The following is an 18,069-nucleotide window of genomic DNA, read 5'->3' as shown; positions in this document are numbered from 1 at the left end:
GGTGTAAATGCATTGAGAAAGAGGCATGAAAATTTACCTTAAATAATTTGGATATTAGCTCAAATAATATGATTGTGTGTTTTTCTTCAAAATCAATATGTATATAACAAACTATTTGATTCTACCTTAACCAAATTTTTTTTATTTTTATAAATAATGTTTTCGATGTAATAAATTATTTATTTTTTCTTCTTTGTGGTCATGATTAATATATTAGTTTTTTTTCTAAATATATTCATATTTATTATTATCAGTGTTGGTAACTTACCTCAGTAAAGCTTTCGTTGCCTTCAACTTACTCATAATCTAGTGTGGCAATATAAATAAATGTCATATCTATTTTTCGTTTTTTAGTTTTTCTTTATGTCCTCTTTGACAACTCTTGAAACCAATAGTCAAATAAAAATTAATTTTATTTTTTTTTAATTGATATTTCTAGCTTTTCTCTTTTCAATAAATGATTATCAATTTACTCTTTGAAATTTTGATTATAATACAAAGGATAAAGAATACGAAAATTGTTGTGGAGTTTCCTCCTAGGAAAACAAAACTTTCCTTATATATATATATATATATATATATATATATATATATATATATATATATATATATATATTTTATTTTTTTATTTTTTTGGGGGTACAATGGAAAGAACAACACCAGAATATGAGAATAATGACATTCACGGTATCTTCCCCTGTTTAGCAACGACGACCCAGTAAAATCCCACTAGTAGGGTCTGAGGAGGGTAGTGCGTACGCAGACCTTACCCCTACCCCGAAGGAGTAGAAAGGTTATTTCCAAAAGACCCTCGGCTCAAGAAGACAAAAGGAGACAATATCAGTACCACCACAGAGATCATAGGAAAAATAACAACATGAAAACCAGAAGATATATGCAAAGCAAAAGCGATAACCATTAAGTAGACCCGGCACTATGAGCATCTTCCCCTGTTTAAGTCTTTCAGAAAGGCGGTACTGATGCTTCTCAATGTCCATGGTTGCAAGTATATAAACAACAAAAGAAAGCAAAATATGTTAAAGCACAGGTTGTTCTGCAGTCATATATGAGACAAGTATTAAAAAACTCTAACGTATATTAATGAGTCACCAGAGGCTGTAAGGAATCAACAATGGTATACTTATTCACGCTAACACGTCTGCTACTGTAATAGGACATAATGAAAGCCAAAAAAAGAAATATATGTATGTGTGTCTATATACAAACAAGCGAAGAAACAATGGTTAGAAGTGAAACTAATCTCAATGAACAAGGAACATACAACAGGTTTTACAGAACTGCCCTAACACCACCTTTATCATCCTCAGGAATCAATACATCAAAATCACTTACAGTCCATTCAGCAGTAGCCCCTTGGCTGCTGACATATATTTCTGTACCAACATTAAGTGAAGACCACACACGCTTTGCCGGTTTGGTTCCTGGATCCTGTGTACGTAAGATTAGAAGGTATCAGTCGCCTGTCTGTATATCTAAAATAGATTATCTACAAACTGCACCAGTGATATATCTGCCATTAATCTATACATATACTCAGGGACGGAGCTAGAGTACCGAGAGCAGGTAACTTAAAGCGATTAAAATTTCGAACCCATAAACTTGAAATCCTGGCTCCGCCTCTGCATATACTCCACGGACACCTTCTCTGTGCATTCATGTGCAGCTAGGGGAGTTGCAGGACTAATTCAATTTCCAAAGCTATAAGTCCTAGACTAGAAAGGAAATTTGCTTGGTGTTAAGTCAACTCTACTAGATGCAGTTGCCCAGGAATCCAATGCACCAACTCCTGGACCATTTTAAGCAAAACTGACTTCCCCATAAAGGTAAGCAAACACGAAACTAGAGGCAGGGTTGACTAATTAGCTCACAAGTACTAAACTAAGAAAATACTAAATCTTAAACAAATTTTAAATCTGAATCAACATACTTTCTTGTTATCAAGCAATACATCTGTCACACGGCCTTGTAGTTTTCTCACTACATAGACTGAGATACTAAAAAGGAAGTAAGCTAACAGGTTTCTGAAAAATTAAGGTACAGTAGAACCGTGTTGATCATGGAAAACCTTTATGCTTGCATCTTAGATTCCTAGTTTCCCCCCGAGTCAAATTCAAAGTAGAAATTTGTTGGAGCCCAAAATAATAGGAAAATGAGCAACACAATCAATTGATTCCAGAGCACCTATGTGAAAGCATTGGACTCGGCAACAACACCATAAAGAAAAGAAAAGGAAAAAGAACACCCCTTTCCACAAAATCCACAAACCAGATTATGCAATAATTAAGATTACCTGGTAAAAGTATAACCGATTAGATAAAGCTCCTACATCAAGCTCCCAACTCCTAGCATCCCCAATCCACCCCTCCCCTTTTTTTGAAGGATAACCGTACACAGCCCACTCAGGATGTGGCAGTATTTGCATCAATTCTTGAGCTTGAGGATTGCTGTACGGGTCACATATATCATATGGTTTCTCTAAATAATTTGCATTTCCAGGAGCACAATAGAGATGATAAGCAGAGTAAGGGAACCGAGAAGTATCATTTCTGTATATTATCTCCCCATTAGGGCTAACGTGGTAGGGTGGACAGGACACAAGGTTATCAGGACGACACCAACTTGTGGTTGCTGGATTGATAATCATCTCACTATATCTTGTCACATCTGTTAAAACATCTCCATCACACGGATCTCCATTATTTTTCCAGCAGCTTCCAATGTCGAGAAGATAAAACTGGCTATTGGAGCCTCCTCCTTGTCTAACTTCAAGTGTCAACTTTACCTTGAAGTTGGGTGACTCCGGAAGCTGCAAGGGAAAAAGAACAAAAAGAATTTTCTAAAATATGAACTTACAGCTTTTTTCCTTTCTGAAAGTGAGAAAAAACCACAGCATGAGACTGATACCCAGTCTTTAAGAGTCATCCCGTGATGATGAAACAAAATCACTATATACACTTAGTGCGCAAGTTTTATACCAGTAAAATCCTACATTTATTCATCAAAGAAAAAGAAAACGAAACAATGTGACTATACTCTTATCCGAGAAGTAAATAGGAACAACCAAGAAAAACAGGTAAGAAAGGATGTAGCTCTTAATCTCGAGGGTGAACAACAAGAATTTTCAGTTGCTTTATTTAGTAAAATTAGCACGTCCGTTTTTTTAATGAATAAATTAGCACGTCTAACGATCAAGAACATTCATAGGGAACAAGTTGTACTCACAAACCTTTCTCATGATTCCACGGCCGCTATAGTGATATCCTCCATTAAATCCTTCTGCTGCATCTGATCTAAGATACAACATAAGCCATGGATATTTGAATGATGTCGTCAATTTGTTTGAGACAATCCAACTACCTGTGCTTAAATTCTTTTGCCATGAAACTGAGAAAAAAGATTTTCCATCTACACCGGCAGTTAAATTGGCGTCAAGGTCATATGTTCCATAGAAACCTCCGATCAAAGATGCATGATTCCCGTAGACTGTCCTTGAGTAGTTATGGTAGACAAGTGGCTGATTCATGCAGCCCTCACCAAAACATGGAAAATTTCTACCAGTCACTATCTTAGAAACTTTCCGACCATTTTCAGGACAAAGAGTCGTGTTCTTGTCAAAATTTCCGTTTTTGAGCATTATCATCCAATAATACCATGGCTCAGCAAAATCATGCCCTTCACAAAGTGAGCCAAGATACCGCTCCTTTTCCGCAGCATAAAGATCAGGATTCTTGTAAACTTTATAATTCCCATCTGGAAATTTATCTCCAACTCCTAATCTATTGTCTACTTCTGTCACTTTATGGTGTACTTTACAAGTGCTCCGTTTTCGAAGAAGTGGACCGCCCGGAATATCTTGGTCACCTCACCATAAAACCAAACCCAGTAAGAGTGGTCAGATCATAAAGTTGGTCTATGCTAGCATTTACACAAGGCAATTAAGTCAATGATTCATGTAAATGAGTTCATCAAAAAATATTCCTTCCAAATCTTTCTGCTTTTTCTTCACCTTGAGAATCAGATTGTATATAACAAAAGAACTACCTTTAGAAAAGGGAAAAGAAAGGGAAGAACAGAGAAGTATAGATGCTTCAAAGAAAAATTAGACTGTTAACCTCAAACATAGTAGCAATGATGGTTAGTTTATAAGGGAAACTAAATCAGGTTCAGTTCTTTTTAACCACAGTGATGGCAACAATGAAGCTATGGCAACCAGTAATAGCTTGGGCCAGTGAATGGACAACTATGAAAGCTTCTTGAGCGCTGATGAATGACAACTTAAAGCTGCAGTACAATGCTCATCCAAATTTGAATAAAATAACATCAGACTTTGTTTTACTATAAGATGCCACAACAAGAGAAAAATTCAAATATTGGCTAGTTCTTTTCCTCATTAATTTGTGGCACTGGATTCGACCTCATGGCTCATGCAGAATAAACAGTGCGAAACAAAGAAGGGGAACGTTTTAGTCGGATATCCCCAGGAATAAATGGTCCATCTTGCTACAAATTACTGTTCCAAAGGGGAAGTATTCAAGTAACAGTCAAGATTTCTATGTATCAAGTGGTAACTACAAAAAACCCTCAATTCCATCAATTATATTCAGATATATGTCCGACAAAATCAGAAATTATTATTAAACCAACTTATAAATCAACTTATGTATCAAGCATGCTATCAATCTAGTAAATTAAGACCAACTTCTTGACGTAATACAACATCAAGCTCATACAAGTTGCTGAATAATGCTGAATGCATTTTCTTAGAGTACACAACAATAACAACAACAACGACAACAACAACAAACCTAGTGCAATCCCACAAGTGGGGTCTGGGGAGGATAGTGTGTACGCAGACCTTACCCCCACATTGAAGGTAGAGAGGTTGTTTCCGATTTTTAGAGTACACAACAAATTCAAGATTTTGTCTTTCCAACATATTCCCATGGTTTACCAGGTAATCAATCAATTAAAGACTCACACGCCCTATGCATGACATATTACTATTCTCCACCACTTCAAAGACAACACAGCAAGATCTTCCAAACAATGATTAGGACTTTTCTAATATCATATGAAACAACATCAAGATTCTTCAATCAACTCATTTTTTTCAAGAGAGTTTAGGCACTAAAAAAACTACTAATATTAATATCAAATATTAAATTATCCTATTTCCCAAATGCGAGTCCATACCTATAGATACATGCTTCCCCCTATGTTTTCAAGTTCCTTATTTCTCATGGAGATATCGGTAAATTGTCTTTTTTTGTGCGCTCTCTCGTCTAAAAACATAAATTGCCAATGACGCGACACTTTGATTCTTTTTATTGGACCAAGAACATGAAGAATCTTCGTTGATGCTCTACTACAATATGAATTATACCTCCCAGACCTAACGGTCAATGAGTGGATAAACGCTACGGGAGACTAGAGTTAAAATCCTAACAGAGACTCACAGTGGACACAGTAGCAAGTACATGATGACTACTTGATGTAGCAAGCTGATTCGGACAACCACAGTTATTAAAAAAAATTATAGAATTATATTAACTACCTCATACCCTTGGAGCAACGGTAAAGTAGTGACCTATATATCACGGGTTCGAGCCGTGATAGCAGTCACTAATGCTTGCTAGGGTAGACGGTCTATATCATACTCCTAGGGTGTGGCCCTTCCCGGACCCTACGTGAATGCGGGATGCCTTCTATTTAAAAACTTATAAACTTTTAGATAGTATGACATTTTTAGTTATCAGGTCAGCAATATGATATAGCAGTAAATAACTAAGTAGTGTAAACCTGTGAGAGAAGGAGAACAGTGAAGATCAGCACAATCAGCAAGTCTGGGGCTGCCCATAAGGGGAGCTTCATTTCCAACTTCATTGCAGAAATTCCAAGCTTCCAATGCAAATCTTGCATTTGGGTTTCTCATTCCAGGGTCACCAATTGCAGAAACATAGGAATCTTGGATAGTTAAGGACGCTGCTGCTGCATCACAAATAAGAAGGAGCAGAGTGAAAAGTAAAGTTGAATAGAAATAACCCATGTGATTCTATTGTCAAATCAAAAACAGCAAGAACCATGAATTTATTATGCTAAGTGTTGTTTCATTTTCATTTTCAGTGATTGATGATTAAGGAACAAAATAGACTTCCCTTTTGAGTCACTACTGAAAACTGATTTTACCGTCCAAGCTAAGAGTTCCATTGAAAATTCCAATTTACAGGAAAACTGTGTATTGTAAAAGATATACTATTTTACTTTATGCCCCTCAAAACTTTAATAACCACGAAGGGGAGTCTATGGCAGGGGCGGCCTCACCCTAAAAAGTGTTATATTGCTTTAGGTCCCATTAAGGGCCCCAAAATTATTATTTTTTTTATATATAATAGTATATTATTTATATAATTATTTTTTAGTATTGATAAATTTATTTTTTTATTATCATATTAATTTTTAATAACTCGATTTCTTTTAATTAATATAACTAAAATATTTTTTTATTAATCTTATTTTACTTTTTTACTTAATTATATTTCTCTATTCATTAGTTGGTCACGTAACTATATCTAATAATCTAACTTATTATTTATTTTTCTTACATAAATTATACTCTCTCTATCTCAATTTATATGAAAGTGTTTGATTGGACATGGAATTTATGAAATAAAGGAAGGCTTTTGAAACTTGTAATCTTAAATAAATCATAAAAATTTGTGGGCTAGAAATCATCTCATTAATTGTAAAAAAAAATCTAAAGTTGAATTGTTACCAAATATAGAAAGGGACTTACTAAAAAAAAAGGAGTCACTTAAGTTGGGACGAAGTAAGTATGTTTTCTGGGTTCTCCCATTTCAGTTGTGATGCAATCAACGTTAAATTCATTTAATTTTCTGTACTTTATAAAACTAAGTTCTCATTTTTTTTAATTCCACATCCTCACTTGTCTAATTTTTTAAAAAACAGTATTCATGAAATAATATTATATATATATATATATATATATATATATATATATATATATATATATATAAGGCATTCTTATTAAGGTTTTGCTTTAAGCCTCGGATGATATTGGGCCGCCCCTGGTCTATGGCTTTTATTAGGACTAGTTTTAGTGTACGTGCGTTACACGTGTTTTCTGCGCCTATCGATTAAAAAATATATGGAATATTGAATAAAAATAAATTATGTGTAATAGCAATTTATGTAGAGATAGATACAACGGTCATTTAAATGAAAAATAATACTTTATCTAAAAATACAAATGCACTGACAAAGTAAATTCTAGGGATAAATTCATGCTTAGAAGCACTTTGGCGATGCTTATCGGAAAATGCACTTTTTCCGCATCTACTACTATTCGAAAGCACCTCAAAACACCTTAACTCTCTAAAATAAGTATATTTAAAAAGGAAATATTTACCTTTGACTTCCCAAAAACTTGATCAAATAGGTTGGCTTACATATTTTGGATGTGAGCAATGTGGCAGGAATCGACCTTTTTTTAATTTGTCTAACTTAATTTAAAGTTTGATCGTCCAATTCATAGAGGCGTCAAAAAGCCACTAAACAGCCAAACCAAGTTATCTTAACGAATCCATTCTACGGGCTACCGTAGGTTCGATAACTTTGAAAAAAAAGAAAGGAGAAATTAAAACACAAACCTAAAATTTGTGAATTCTAATCAACCTAAAACTGTGTGAATCTTCTTTTATAAGATTCAAGTATCAAAGTATGTTGTGATATAACATACAATCTATTCTATCTATATAGAATAGGAGAAGCAAAGTCATATTATTGTGCCAAGTGTCAATATATAAATTAAACATGTGTCCAATTTTAGGACAAACCTCCAACTAATTTGGAGGTTCAAAAATAATTTAAATCTATCTATATAGAATAGGAGAAGCAAAGCCATATTATTGTGCCAAGTGTCAATATATAAATTAAACATGTGTCCAATTTTAGGACAAACCTTCAACTAATTTGGAGGTTCAAAAATAATTTAAAATAGAAATTTAAATATATGCTAATGCAGTTGAACTTATATGCTAATGTGTTTTGCGATTTTTTTAATTTGTTAAAAGAAGTTCAAAACGTTTAAAACTTCTTTAATTGGTTTACAGAAGTTCACAAACTTTAAAACTCCCAATTTAGTACACATCTACTTTGACTCCCACGTTTGTTGGTATAATTTTTTTAATTTGTTAAACCTGTAAATTAAAAAATAAATTACTTCAACCACGTCTGGAGTTACTCCCACGTTTGGAATTGGATAATGTGCAATATGGATAGATTTCAAAAATAAACCGGAAGAAACATATTTTTTTTTAAAATAACCACAATCATCTTCCCAAATGTGGGTATCCCAACCTAACTCCATAACTTATCCACTTTCTCCATAACTACATGACAATTTTATGCGGCTCCTTTTAATTCCTTTTCTATTCTCTTTTTGCTTTGGTCAACATACGAACTTTGCAAATATGGTTACAAAACTTCATGACATCAGACAAATTTCAAGCAACTCCATGCAATGGAATTTAAAAGTTAGAGAAGTTCGAATGTGAGAAATCCCGGATCGCTACAAACCTGAAATACCTTATTCGATAGAGTTGGTATTACCAGATGCAAAGGTAACATATTTATCATTGCTTTCACTTTTTTCTTCCTCTTCTTTGCTGCTATGGTTCATAGATTTTCCAATATGCAATTGTTTATTAGTTTCCAGCAATCCTCAAAAAGATGAAACTACCCACTTGAAGTGATTATGTGGTGTAGTCTTATTTCTATTTCTGTTTGTGAACATCTGATTGATAATTGCTTACTTATTTCATATGGACATCTTTAACTTGCGTCCTTTTGACCAATTCACGAATCAACATGATGTCGATGAGGCTGAATTATTCGGTAATTTTTCTTTTCCATTTAATTCTAATACTACGTTTATTAAAATTATGTGATTAACTTTTATATTTGTAGATATCGTTGGTCAGGTTGTGACCTATGAAACTGTTCAGACCTACAAGCAAGGAGACAACAAAAGTATCTTTATGAATATTGAACTTGAAGATGATAAGTAAGTCATTCACAAATAGAAACTATACTTTGCAGTAAAACGGATTTTTTTTATTGTACTTTTTCTGTGAAACATATAGGAGGAACAAGATTTCGGCAACCTTATGGAGTGAACTTGTGGATCAAATTCAACCTCACTTGAATGCATCTACAGCTGATCCTTTGATTGTTGTTTTTCAACTTATGAAAGCTCAAAAATATTGAGGTTTTCCAATAGTTACATTTATATTTGATAAACAGTTTCAACATAATTTATAATTTTTTTATTTTATTCATAGGTAATTACTCAGTGCGTAGCTGTTGGTATGCTTCAAAAATATAATTGAATTCAAAACTTCAATTATGACTTTTTTCCCAGTTGATTGCTTATGGACAAAGTTCAGCAATGACTAAAATATAATTTTGTCCTGCGGTGCTTACAAAATTTGAGAAAAGGGAGGGACAAGAAAAGGAGGACTTAGAGTGAAACCATGTAGTACTAAAGGTTATGTCATAGTCATACATCTGCTGCATTTTCTTATTGATAATGAGGTTGAAAGGAGACTAAAGGTACAACTTTGTAATGGTTGAGTGCTTTTACTCAGTTTAAGAATTTGTATTCAAACTTTTCATAAGGTTCTAAAGATCTGAATGTGCTTATTTTGCTCCCTATTTTCAATTTTCGCTTCTACAATTTATGGGCTGAATGTTATGCGTATTATTACTTAGCTTATAGCTAGCTGCTGCCATTGCCTATGGTCTGCACAAGAAAGCTTCTAGGTCCTTTTCTCACTAGCTGTATTATAAGGGATAAGTCTATTTTCATATGATTTGAATGTATTAATGTGTTTCCTTTTCGTCTACCGTATTTTCAAATAATATTTTCTTTTAAAATGTTATATTTTACATTCTCCGCGCAACGCGTGGGTACGGATACTAGTCTAAAAGAATACCACATACAAATGCTACAAATAGGAGTGATGTAATGAGTATTACGATATGGAATGTTATCAAATCAAGCAATTCATGAATTTAATTGTGAATACACAAAATTCCAAGTTCCTAAACTACCTCCACCCCTCCACCCACCTACAATATTTTATATATATATATATATAGACAAACTCGATAAAATTAATTTTTAAAGGGTAAAAAGGCGAATGATATTTCGATAGGAGATTCGTGCTTTTAATATAGTATAGATAGATAGATAGATAGATAGATAGATAGATTCGAATATGTCAAGCCTTCATTGGAAGATAAAAGTTAATCTATACAATTAGGATACATTACGTGTTTTACTATTTCAAACTGAGATGACTGCGGACTTTTCAGTAAAATTATTTAATGGGAAAAAATTATTTCTGCCAAGTGCCAAATTATGAGGTTGTTTAGACTATTAAGAACTTGTTTCCAGTATTAAGTAAATTAAAACTTGTACGTGTAAATATCATAATTAGATACAATTTGTATGCCCACGAGTTGTTTACATTCGTCCCTTTCTGGGAAAAATTTCTTGTGTCTTTTTAAAAAAAATTAATTTTTATTGTACTCTTTGTTTTGAATTATAGATACATCACTATGCAGAAGGTGAATTAAATCTCATTTCTTAAATAGCATAGTTCCTTCTAACTTTTAAATGTATATGAAATATTATCAAGGTATATGTGTGTTCATGAATGGTTTTTGGTATGATTTGTTGCATAGTAAGTGTGAACTGCGATAAGAAAATACTGATTTAATACACATGAATTTGCTTGCAGCAACATTTAGTTTATTATATAGCAATCTTCTTTATTTTTCTTTTTGGTTGCTAATAGACCAAAAGCACGTAGCAGAAACTGAGGAAATTTTAGGACCTTCCTTTTGACATGTATATTTTGATGGCTTAACATCTATATAAATTAAACTCAATTATTGCCTTCTTTTAATAGGCACTGGTTATAAATGTAACCCTACTTGAATAACATAGAAGTAAAGAACTAGAATAATTATAAATTTTTCAATCGTCACTCATGAGAGTCGAGATATATTATTAATTATTTTCAATGACTTATACTTTTTAAATTTTTATTTTATAATTCAAATATATTATTTATAATATTTACGTGCCTCTTTAACATTATGTAATTATTGTTATGAGGTAGCATAATGGGATTCATTCGTAAAAACCAATTAATTTCCTCATATAAAACTTAGAAAAAGTATTAATTAATTAATGAGTCCCTTATAAATATATTTTCTTTACATAACTTGATTATACTTCGTTAGACAACTATTAGGAGTAGGAGATTTGACTTCCGTAAAAATTAATTAATTTTCTTGTATAAAACTTAGAAGTATTAATTAATTAATTAATGTAAGGAAATAATAATAAAGCTTTTATAAATTAAAGATACCATGTATGTGCAAATTAGGACTCGTACAAGTTAAAATAGGAAAATATTTAGTAGTCAATATTTTAGTTGATTTCAAACACTTAAATATTAGAAAAAGAACTAAATTACTAGTTTGCCTAGTGCGAAATCTATTTTGAAAGGGTAAAAAAGACGAATGATATTTCGCTAAGGGTTTTCGTGCTTTTAGTACAGTTGCATACGTCAGCCTTCCTCAGGTCAGGAATGATATGGAATTCTCCGCTCATTTCCAATTAATAATTTAGAGATGACAGCACTTTTTGGTCCATATTTTATTTGATAAATTATGTTGATCTTTGCTATATATGATTTAATATATTTAAGCTTCAATTTCTTCAAATGTGTATATTTAGTTCTTTTATGTAAAAAAATATGTTATATTTAAATTAATTTTAGAATTATATTACCGTCAAATATGAAGTAATAATATAAAAGTTTTAACATAATATATAAGTAAATTAAATGATGAAACAGTTAATAATTCTAATAAATTTTTGAATTTCACAAGCAATGGGGTCAGATGTGTTAGAAAAATAATTTGATAACTCAAAAATAAATATTCAAACTAATGTCTACGTTCATTCTTTTGATATTATGTTAATGAGCCTTTATTATAGTAACTGAAAATTAGTTTAATTTTGAATTCAATTGGGACAAAATAAATTTGGCTATTGAATGCTGTAATAAGAGATTTGAACGTTACTTTTGGTTATAATCGTTTGACATATTGAGTAGCTGATAAATGATGAAAAATGTATATTTTTTAGTATATTTGCATATTAATTCTTATGTGAGTTGCGGGAGATTATATGGTTTTTGAAGTGAAATATGCTCATTGTGTGTTTCTTATGTATAGGAACGAGTTTGGATGCTAAATTATCAAAATATGACAATTTGACACAAAAAGGAAGAGATGGAAAGAATTGGGAGCTCGTCCAATCTCGTGCGTGGCACGAAAACGGACGTGAAAAAGGAGAAAACTGAAGGCACAAAACAGCAAAGTGAAGCGAAGGCATGGATCGCTTCGCGAACTAGAAAATTGCAAAAGCTGAGTCCGCGTTCATGGGCGCACGAAGGCAGACGCAGATTTCAGCTTTCCTATCCGAGGTTGGATTGTATTGGACGGCCCTCCACCCTACCTAGGTCATACAAATACATCCTAAAACGTTACTTTGGAGAAGGAGACACTACTTTAGGGTTACACAACACCTTTGGAGGCAAGAATACACTAGCAGCAAGAGGAAGATTCAACCATGAGTTTTTCTTATTTCATATGGACATCTTTAACTTGCGTCCTTTTGACCAATTCACGAATCAACATGATGTCGATGAGGCTGAATTATTCGGTAATTTTTCTTTTCCATTTAATTCTAATACTACGTTTATTAAAATTATGTGATTAACTTTTATATTTGTAGATATCGTTGGTCAGGTTGTGACCTATGAAACTGTTCAGACCTACAAGCAAGGAGACAACAAAAGTGTCTTTATGAATATTGAACTTGAAGATGATAAGTAAGTCATTCACAAATAGAAACTATACTTTGCAGTAAAACGGATTTTTTTTATTGTACTTTTTCTGTGAAACATATAGGAGGAACAAGATTTCGGCAACCTTATGGAGTGAACTTGTGGATCAAATTCAACCTCACTTGAATGCATCTACAGCTGATCCTTTGATTGTTGTTTTTCAACTTATGAAAGCTCAAAAATATTGAGGTTTTCCAATAGTTACATTTATATTTGATAAACAGTTTCAACATAATTTATAATTTTTTTATTTTATTCATAGGTAATTACTCAGTGCGTAGCTGTTGGTATGCTTCAAAAATATAATTGAATTCAAAACTTCAATTATGACTTTTTTCCCAGTTGATTGCTTATGGACAAAGTTCAGCAATGACTAAAATATAATTTTGTCCTGCGGTGCTTACAAAATTTGAGAAAAGGGAGGGACAAGAAAAGGAGGACTTAGAGTGAAACCATGTAGTACTAAAGGTTATGTCATAGTCATACATCTGCTGCATTTTCTTATTGATAATGAGGTTGAAAGGAGACTAAAGGTACAACTTTGTAATGGTTGAGTGCTTTTACTCAGTTTAAGAATTTGTATTCAAACTTTTCATAAGGTTCTAAAGATCTGAATGTGCTTATTTTGCTCCCTATTTTCAATTTTCGCTTCTACAATTTATGGGCTGAATGTTATGCGTATTATTACTTAGCTTATAGCTAGCTGCTGCCATTGCCTATGGTCTGCACAAGAAAGCTTCTAGGTCCTTTTCTCACTAGCTGTATTATAAGGGATAAGTCTATTTTCATATGATTTGAATGTATTAATGTGTTTCCTTTTCGTCTACCGTATTTTCAAATAATATTTTCTTTTAAAATGTTATATTTTACATTCTCCGCGCAACGCGTGGGTACGGATACTAGTCTAAAAGAATACCACATACAAATGCTACAAATAGGAGTGATGTAATGAGTATTACGATATGGAATGTTATCAAATCAAGCAATTCATGAATTTAATTGTGAATACACAAAATTCCAAGTTCCTAAACTACCTCCACCCCTCCACCCACCTACAATATTTTATATATATATATATATAGACAAACTCGATAAAATTAATTTTTAAAGGGTAAAAAGGCGAATGATATTTCGATAGGAGATTCGTGCTTTTAATATAGTATAGATAGATAGATAGATAGATAGATAGATAGATTCGAATATGTCAAGCCTTCATTGGAAGATAAAAGTTAATCTATACAATTAGGATACATTACGTGTTTTACTATTTCAAACTGAGATGACTGCGGACTTTTCAGTAAAATTATTTAATGGGAAAAAATTATTTCTGCCAAGTGCCAAATTATGAGGTTGTTTAGACTATTAAGAACTTGTTTCCAGTATTAAGTAAATTAAAACTTGTACGTGTAAATATCATAATTAGATACAATTTGTATGCCCACGAGTTGTTTACATTCGTCCCTTTCTGGGAAAAATTTCTTGTGTCTTTTTAAAAAAAATTAATTTTTATTGTACTCTTTGTTTTGAATTATAGATACATCACTATGCAGAAGGTGAATTAAATCTCATTTCTTAAATAGCATAGTTCCTTCTAACTTTTAAATGTATATGAAATATTATCAAGGTATATGTGTGTTCATGAATGGTTTTTGGTATGATTTGTTGCATAGTAAGTGTGAACTGCGATAAGAAAATACTGATTTAATACACATGAATTTGCTTGCAGCAACATTTAGTTTATTATATAGCAATCTTCTTTATTTTTCTTTTTGGTTGCTAATAGACCAAAAGCACGTAGCAGAAACTGAGGAAATTTTAGGACCTTCCTTTTGACATGTATATTTTGATGGCTTAACATCTATATAAATTAAACTCAATTATTGCCTTCTTTTAATAGGCACTGGTTATAAATGTAACCCTACTTGAATAACATAGAAGTAAAGAACTAGAATAATTATAAATTTTTCAATCGTCACTCATGAGAGTCGAGATATATTATTAATTATTTTCAATGACTTATACTTTTTAAATTTTTATTTTATAATTCAAATATATTATTTATAATATTTACGTGCCTCTTTAACATTATGTAATTATTGTTATGAGGTAGCATAATGGGATTCATTCGTAAAAACCAATTAATTTCCTCATATAAAACTTAGAAAAAGTATTAATTAATTAATGAGTCCCTTATAAATATATTTTCTTTACATAACTTGATTATACTTCGTTAGACAACTATTAGGAGTAGGAGATTTGACTTCCGTAAAAATTAATTAATTTTCTTGTATAAAACTTAGAAGTATTAATTAATTAATTAATGTAAGGAAATAATAATAAAGCTTTTATAAATTAAAGATACCATGTATGTGCAAATTAGGACTCGTACAAGTTAAAATAGGAAAATATTTAGTAGTCAATATTTTAGTTGATTTCAAACACTTAAATATTAGAAAAAGAACTAAATTACTAGTTTGCCTAGTGCGAAATCTATTTTGAAAGGGTAAAAAAGACGAATGATATTTCGCTAAGGGTTTTCGTGCTTTTAGTACAGTTGCATACGTCAGCCTTCCTCAGGTCAGGAATGATATGGAATTCTCCGCTCATTTCCAATTAATAATTTAGAGATGACAGCACTTTTTGGTCCATATTTTATTTGATAAATTATGTTGATCTTTGCTATATATGATTTAATATATTTAAGCTTCAATTTCTTCAAATGTGTATATTTAGTTCTTTTATGTAAAAAAATATGTTATATTTAAATTAATTTTAGAATTATATTACCGTCAAATATGAAGTAATAATATAAAAGTTTTAACATAATATATAAGTAAATTAAATGATGAAACAGTTAATAATTCTAATAAATTTTTGAATTTCACAAGCAATGGGGTCAGATGTGTTAGAAAAATAATTTGATAACTCAAAAATAAATATTCAAACTAATGTCTACGTTCATTCTTTTGATATTATGTTAATGAGCCTTTATTATAGTAACTGAAAATTAGTTTAATTTTGAATTCAATTGGGACAAAATAAATTTGGCTATTGAATGCTGTAATAAGAGATTTGAACGTTACTTTTGGTTATAATCGTTTGACATATTGAGTAGCTGATAAATGATGAAAAATGTATATTTTTTAGTATATTTGCATATTAATTCTTATGTGAGTTGCGGGAGATTATATGGTTTTTGAAGTGAAATATGCTCATTGTGTGTTTCTTATGTATAGGAACGAGTTTGGATGCTAAATTATCAAAATATGACAATTTGACACAAAAAGGAAGAGATGGAAAGAATTGGGAGCTCGTCCAATCTCGTGCGTGGCACGAAAACGGACGTGAAAAAGGAGAAAACTGAAGGCACAAAACAGCAAAGTGAAGCGAAGGCATGGATCGCTTCGCGAACTAGAAAATTGCAAAAGCTGAGTCCGCGTTCATGGGCGCACGAAGGCAGACGCAGATTTCAGCTTTCCTATCCGAGGTTGGATTGTATTGGACGGCCCTCCACCCTACCTAGGTCATACAAATACATCCTAAAACGTTACTTTGGAGAAGGAGACACTACTTTAGGGTTACACAACACCTTTGGAGGCAAGAATACACTAGCAGCAAGAGGAAGATTCAACCATGAGTTTTTCTTATTTCATATGGACATCTTTAACTTGCGTCCTTTTGACCAATTCACGAATCAACATGATGTCGATGAGGCTGAATTATTCGGTAATTTTTCTTTTCCATTTAATTCTAATACTACGTTTATTAAAATTATGTGATTAACTTTTATATTTGTAGATATCGTTAGTCAGGTTGTGACCTATGAAACTGTTCAGACCTACAAGCAAGGAGACAACAAAAGTGTCTTTATGAATATTGAACTTGAAGATGATAAGTAAGTCATTCACAAATAGAAACTATACTTTGCAGTAAAACGGATTTTTTTTATTGTACTTTTTCTGTGAAACATATAGGAGGAACAAGATTTCGGCAACCTTATGGAGTGAACTTGTGGATCAAATTCAACCTCACTTGAATGCATCTACAGCTGATCCTTTGATTGTTGTTTTTCAACTTATGAAAGCTCAAAAATATTGAGGTTTTCCAATAGTTACATTTATATTTGATAAACAGTTTCAACATAATTTATAATTTTTTTATTTTATTCATAGGTAATTACTCAGTGCGTAGCTGTTGGTATGCTTCAAAAATATAATTGAATTCAAAACTTCAATTATGACTTTTTTCCCAGTTGATTGCTTATGGACAAAGTTCAGCAATGACTAAAATATAATTTTGTCCTGCGGTGCTTACAAAATTTGAGAAAAGGGAGGGACAAGAAAAGGAGGACTTAGAGTGAAACCATGTAGTACTAAAGGTTATGTCATAGTCATACATCTGCTGCATTTTCTTATTGATAATGAGGTTGAAAGGAGACTAAAGGTACAACTTTGTAATGGTTGAGTGCTTTTACTCAGTTTAAGAATTTGTATTCAAACTTTTCATAAGGTTCTAAAGATCTGAATGTGCTTATTTTGCTCCCTATTTTCAATTTTCGCTTCTACAATTTATGGGCTGAATGTTATGCGTATTATTACTTAGCTTATAGCTAGCTGCTGCCATTGCCTATGGTCTGCACAAGAAAGCTTCTAGGTCCTTTTCTCACTAGCTGTATTATAAGGGATAAGTCTATTTCCATATGATTTGAATGTATTAATGTGTTTCCTTTTCGTCTACCGTATTTTCAAATAATATTTTCTTTTAAAATGTTATATTTTACATTCTCCGCGCAACGCGTGGGTACGGATACTAGTCTAAAAGAATACCACATACAAATGCTACAAATAGGAGTGATGTAATGAGTATTACGATATGGAATGTTATCAAATCAAGCAATTCATGAATTTAATTGTGAATACACAAAATTCCAAGTTCCTAAACTACCTCCACCCCTCCACCCACCTACAATATTTTATATATATATATATATATAGACAAACTCGATAAAATTAATTTTTAAAGGGTAAAAAGGCGAATGATA

General features: G+C 32.0%; 2 protein-coding genes and 1 long non-coding RNA gene across 6 annotated transcripts; 2 read left to right on the top strand and 1 right to left on the bottom strand.

Moving 5' to 3' along the window:
• Positions 1-1,078: 1,078 nt before the first annotated feature.
• Positions 1,079-6,245, bottom strand: LOC104117297 (uncharacterized). Of its 2 annotated transcripts, none has more exons than XM_009628333.4 (4): positions 5,821-6,245; positions 3,248-3,882; positions 2,312-2,827; positions 1,079-1,449 (listed from the first exon to the last, which is right to left on the bottom strand). In XM_009628333.4, exons 1-4 carry the CDS (start codon positions 6,065-6,067, stop codon positions 1,291-1,293), a joined length of 1,557 nt encoding a protein of 518 aa, XP_009626628.1. In that variant the 5' UTR covers positions 6,068-6,245; the 3' UTR covers positions 1,079-1,290. The 2 variants fall into 2 exon arrangements, with proteins under 2 accessions (XP_009626628.1, XP_009626629.1); XM_009628334.3 differs by having other exon boundaries at positions 3,248-3,873; positions 5,821-6,238.
• A 6,098-nt stretch (positions 6,246-12,343) lies between these two features.
• Positions 12,344-13,649, top strand: LOC104109284 (uncharacterized). 3 transcript variants are annotated; one of them, XM_009618530.4, is made up of 4 exons: positions 12,344-12,844; positions 12,917-13,013; positions 13,093-13,217; positions 13,291-13,649. In XM_009618530.4, exons 1-3 carry the CDS (start codon positions 12,412-12,414, stop codon positions 13,214-13,216), a joined length of 654 nt encoding a protein of 217 aa, XP_009616825.1. In that variant the 5' UTR covers positions 12,344-12,411; the 3' UTR covers position 13,217; positions 13,291-13,649. The 3 variants fall into 3 exon arrangements, with proteins under 3 accessions (XP_009616825.1, XP_009616827.1, XP_070055491.1); XM_009618532.4 differs by lacking the exon at positions 13,093-13,217; XM_070199390.1 differs by having other exon boundaries at positions 13,093-13,649.
• A 3,168-nt stretch (positions 13,650-16,817) lies between these two features.
• On the top strand, positions 16,818-17,559 carry LOC104109285 (uncharacterized). Its single transcript, XR_011415112.1, has 2 exons — positions 16,818-16,923; positions 17,003-17,559. It is a non-coding gene; the product is annotated as an uncharacterized lncRNA (long non-coding RNA).
• The last annotated feature ends 510 nt before the right edge of the window (positions 17,560-18,069 follow it).

The sequence above is a fragment of the Nicotiana tomentosiformis genome, chromosome 3 (genome assembly GCF_000390325.3).
Source record: "Nicotiana tomentosiformis chromosome 3, ASM39032v3, whole genome shotgun sequence".
In the NCBI taxonomy this organism is placed as follows: domain Eukaryota; kingdom Viridiplantae; phylum Streptophyta; class Magnoliopsida; order Solanales; family Solanaceae; genus Nicotiana; species Nicotiana tomentosiformis.
This window is presented reverse-complemented; position numbering and strand designations above follow the sequence as displayed.

Excerpts from the sequence above, each read along its gene's own strand:
- LOC104117297 (XM_009628333.4), bottom strand. The coding sequence starts at position 6,067 with ATGGGTTATTTCTATTCAACTTTACTTTTCACTCTGCTCCTTCTTATT. Across the intron at positions 3,883-5,820 it reads CTGTTCTCCTTCTCTCACAG|GTGACCAAGATATTCCGGGC; the intron begins GTTTACACTACT and ends TTTTATGGTGAG. Across the intron at positions 1,450-2,311 it reads ATCGGTTATACTTTTACCAG|GATCCAGGAACCAAACCGGC; the intron begins GTAATCTTAATT and ends TTACGTACACAG.
- LOC104109284 (XM_009618530.4), top strand. The coding sequence starts at position 12,412 with ATGGAAAGAATTGGGAGCTCGTCCAATCTCGTGCGTGGCACGAAAACG. Across the intron at positions 12,845-12,916 it reads CGATGAGGCTGAATTATTCG|ATATCGTTGGTCAGGTTGTG; the intron begins GTAATTTTTCTT and ends TTATATTTGTAG. Across the intron at positions 13,014-13,092 it reads ATTGAACTTGAAGATGATAA|GAGGAACAAGATTTCGGCAA; the intron begins GTAAGTCATTCA and ends TGAAACATATAG.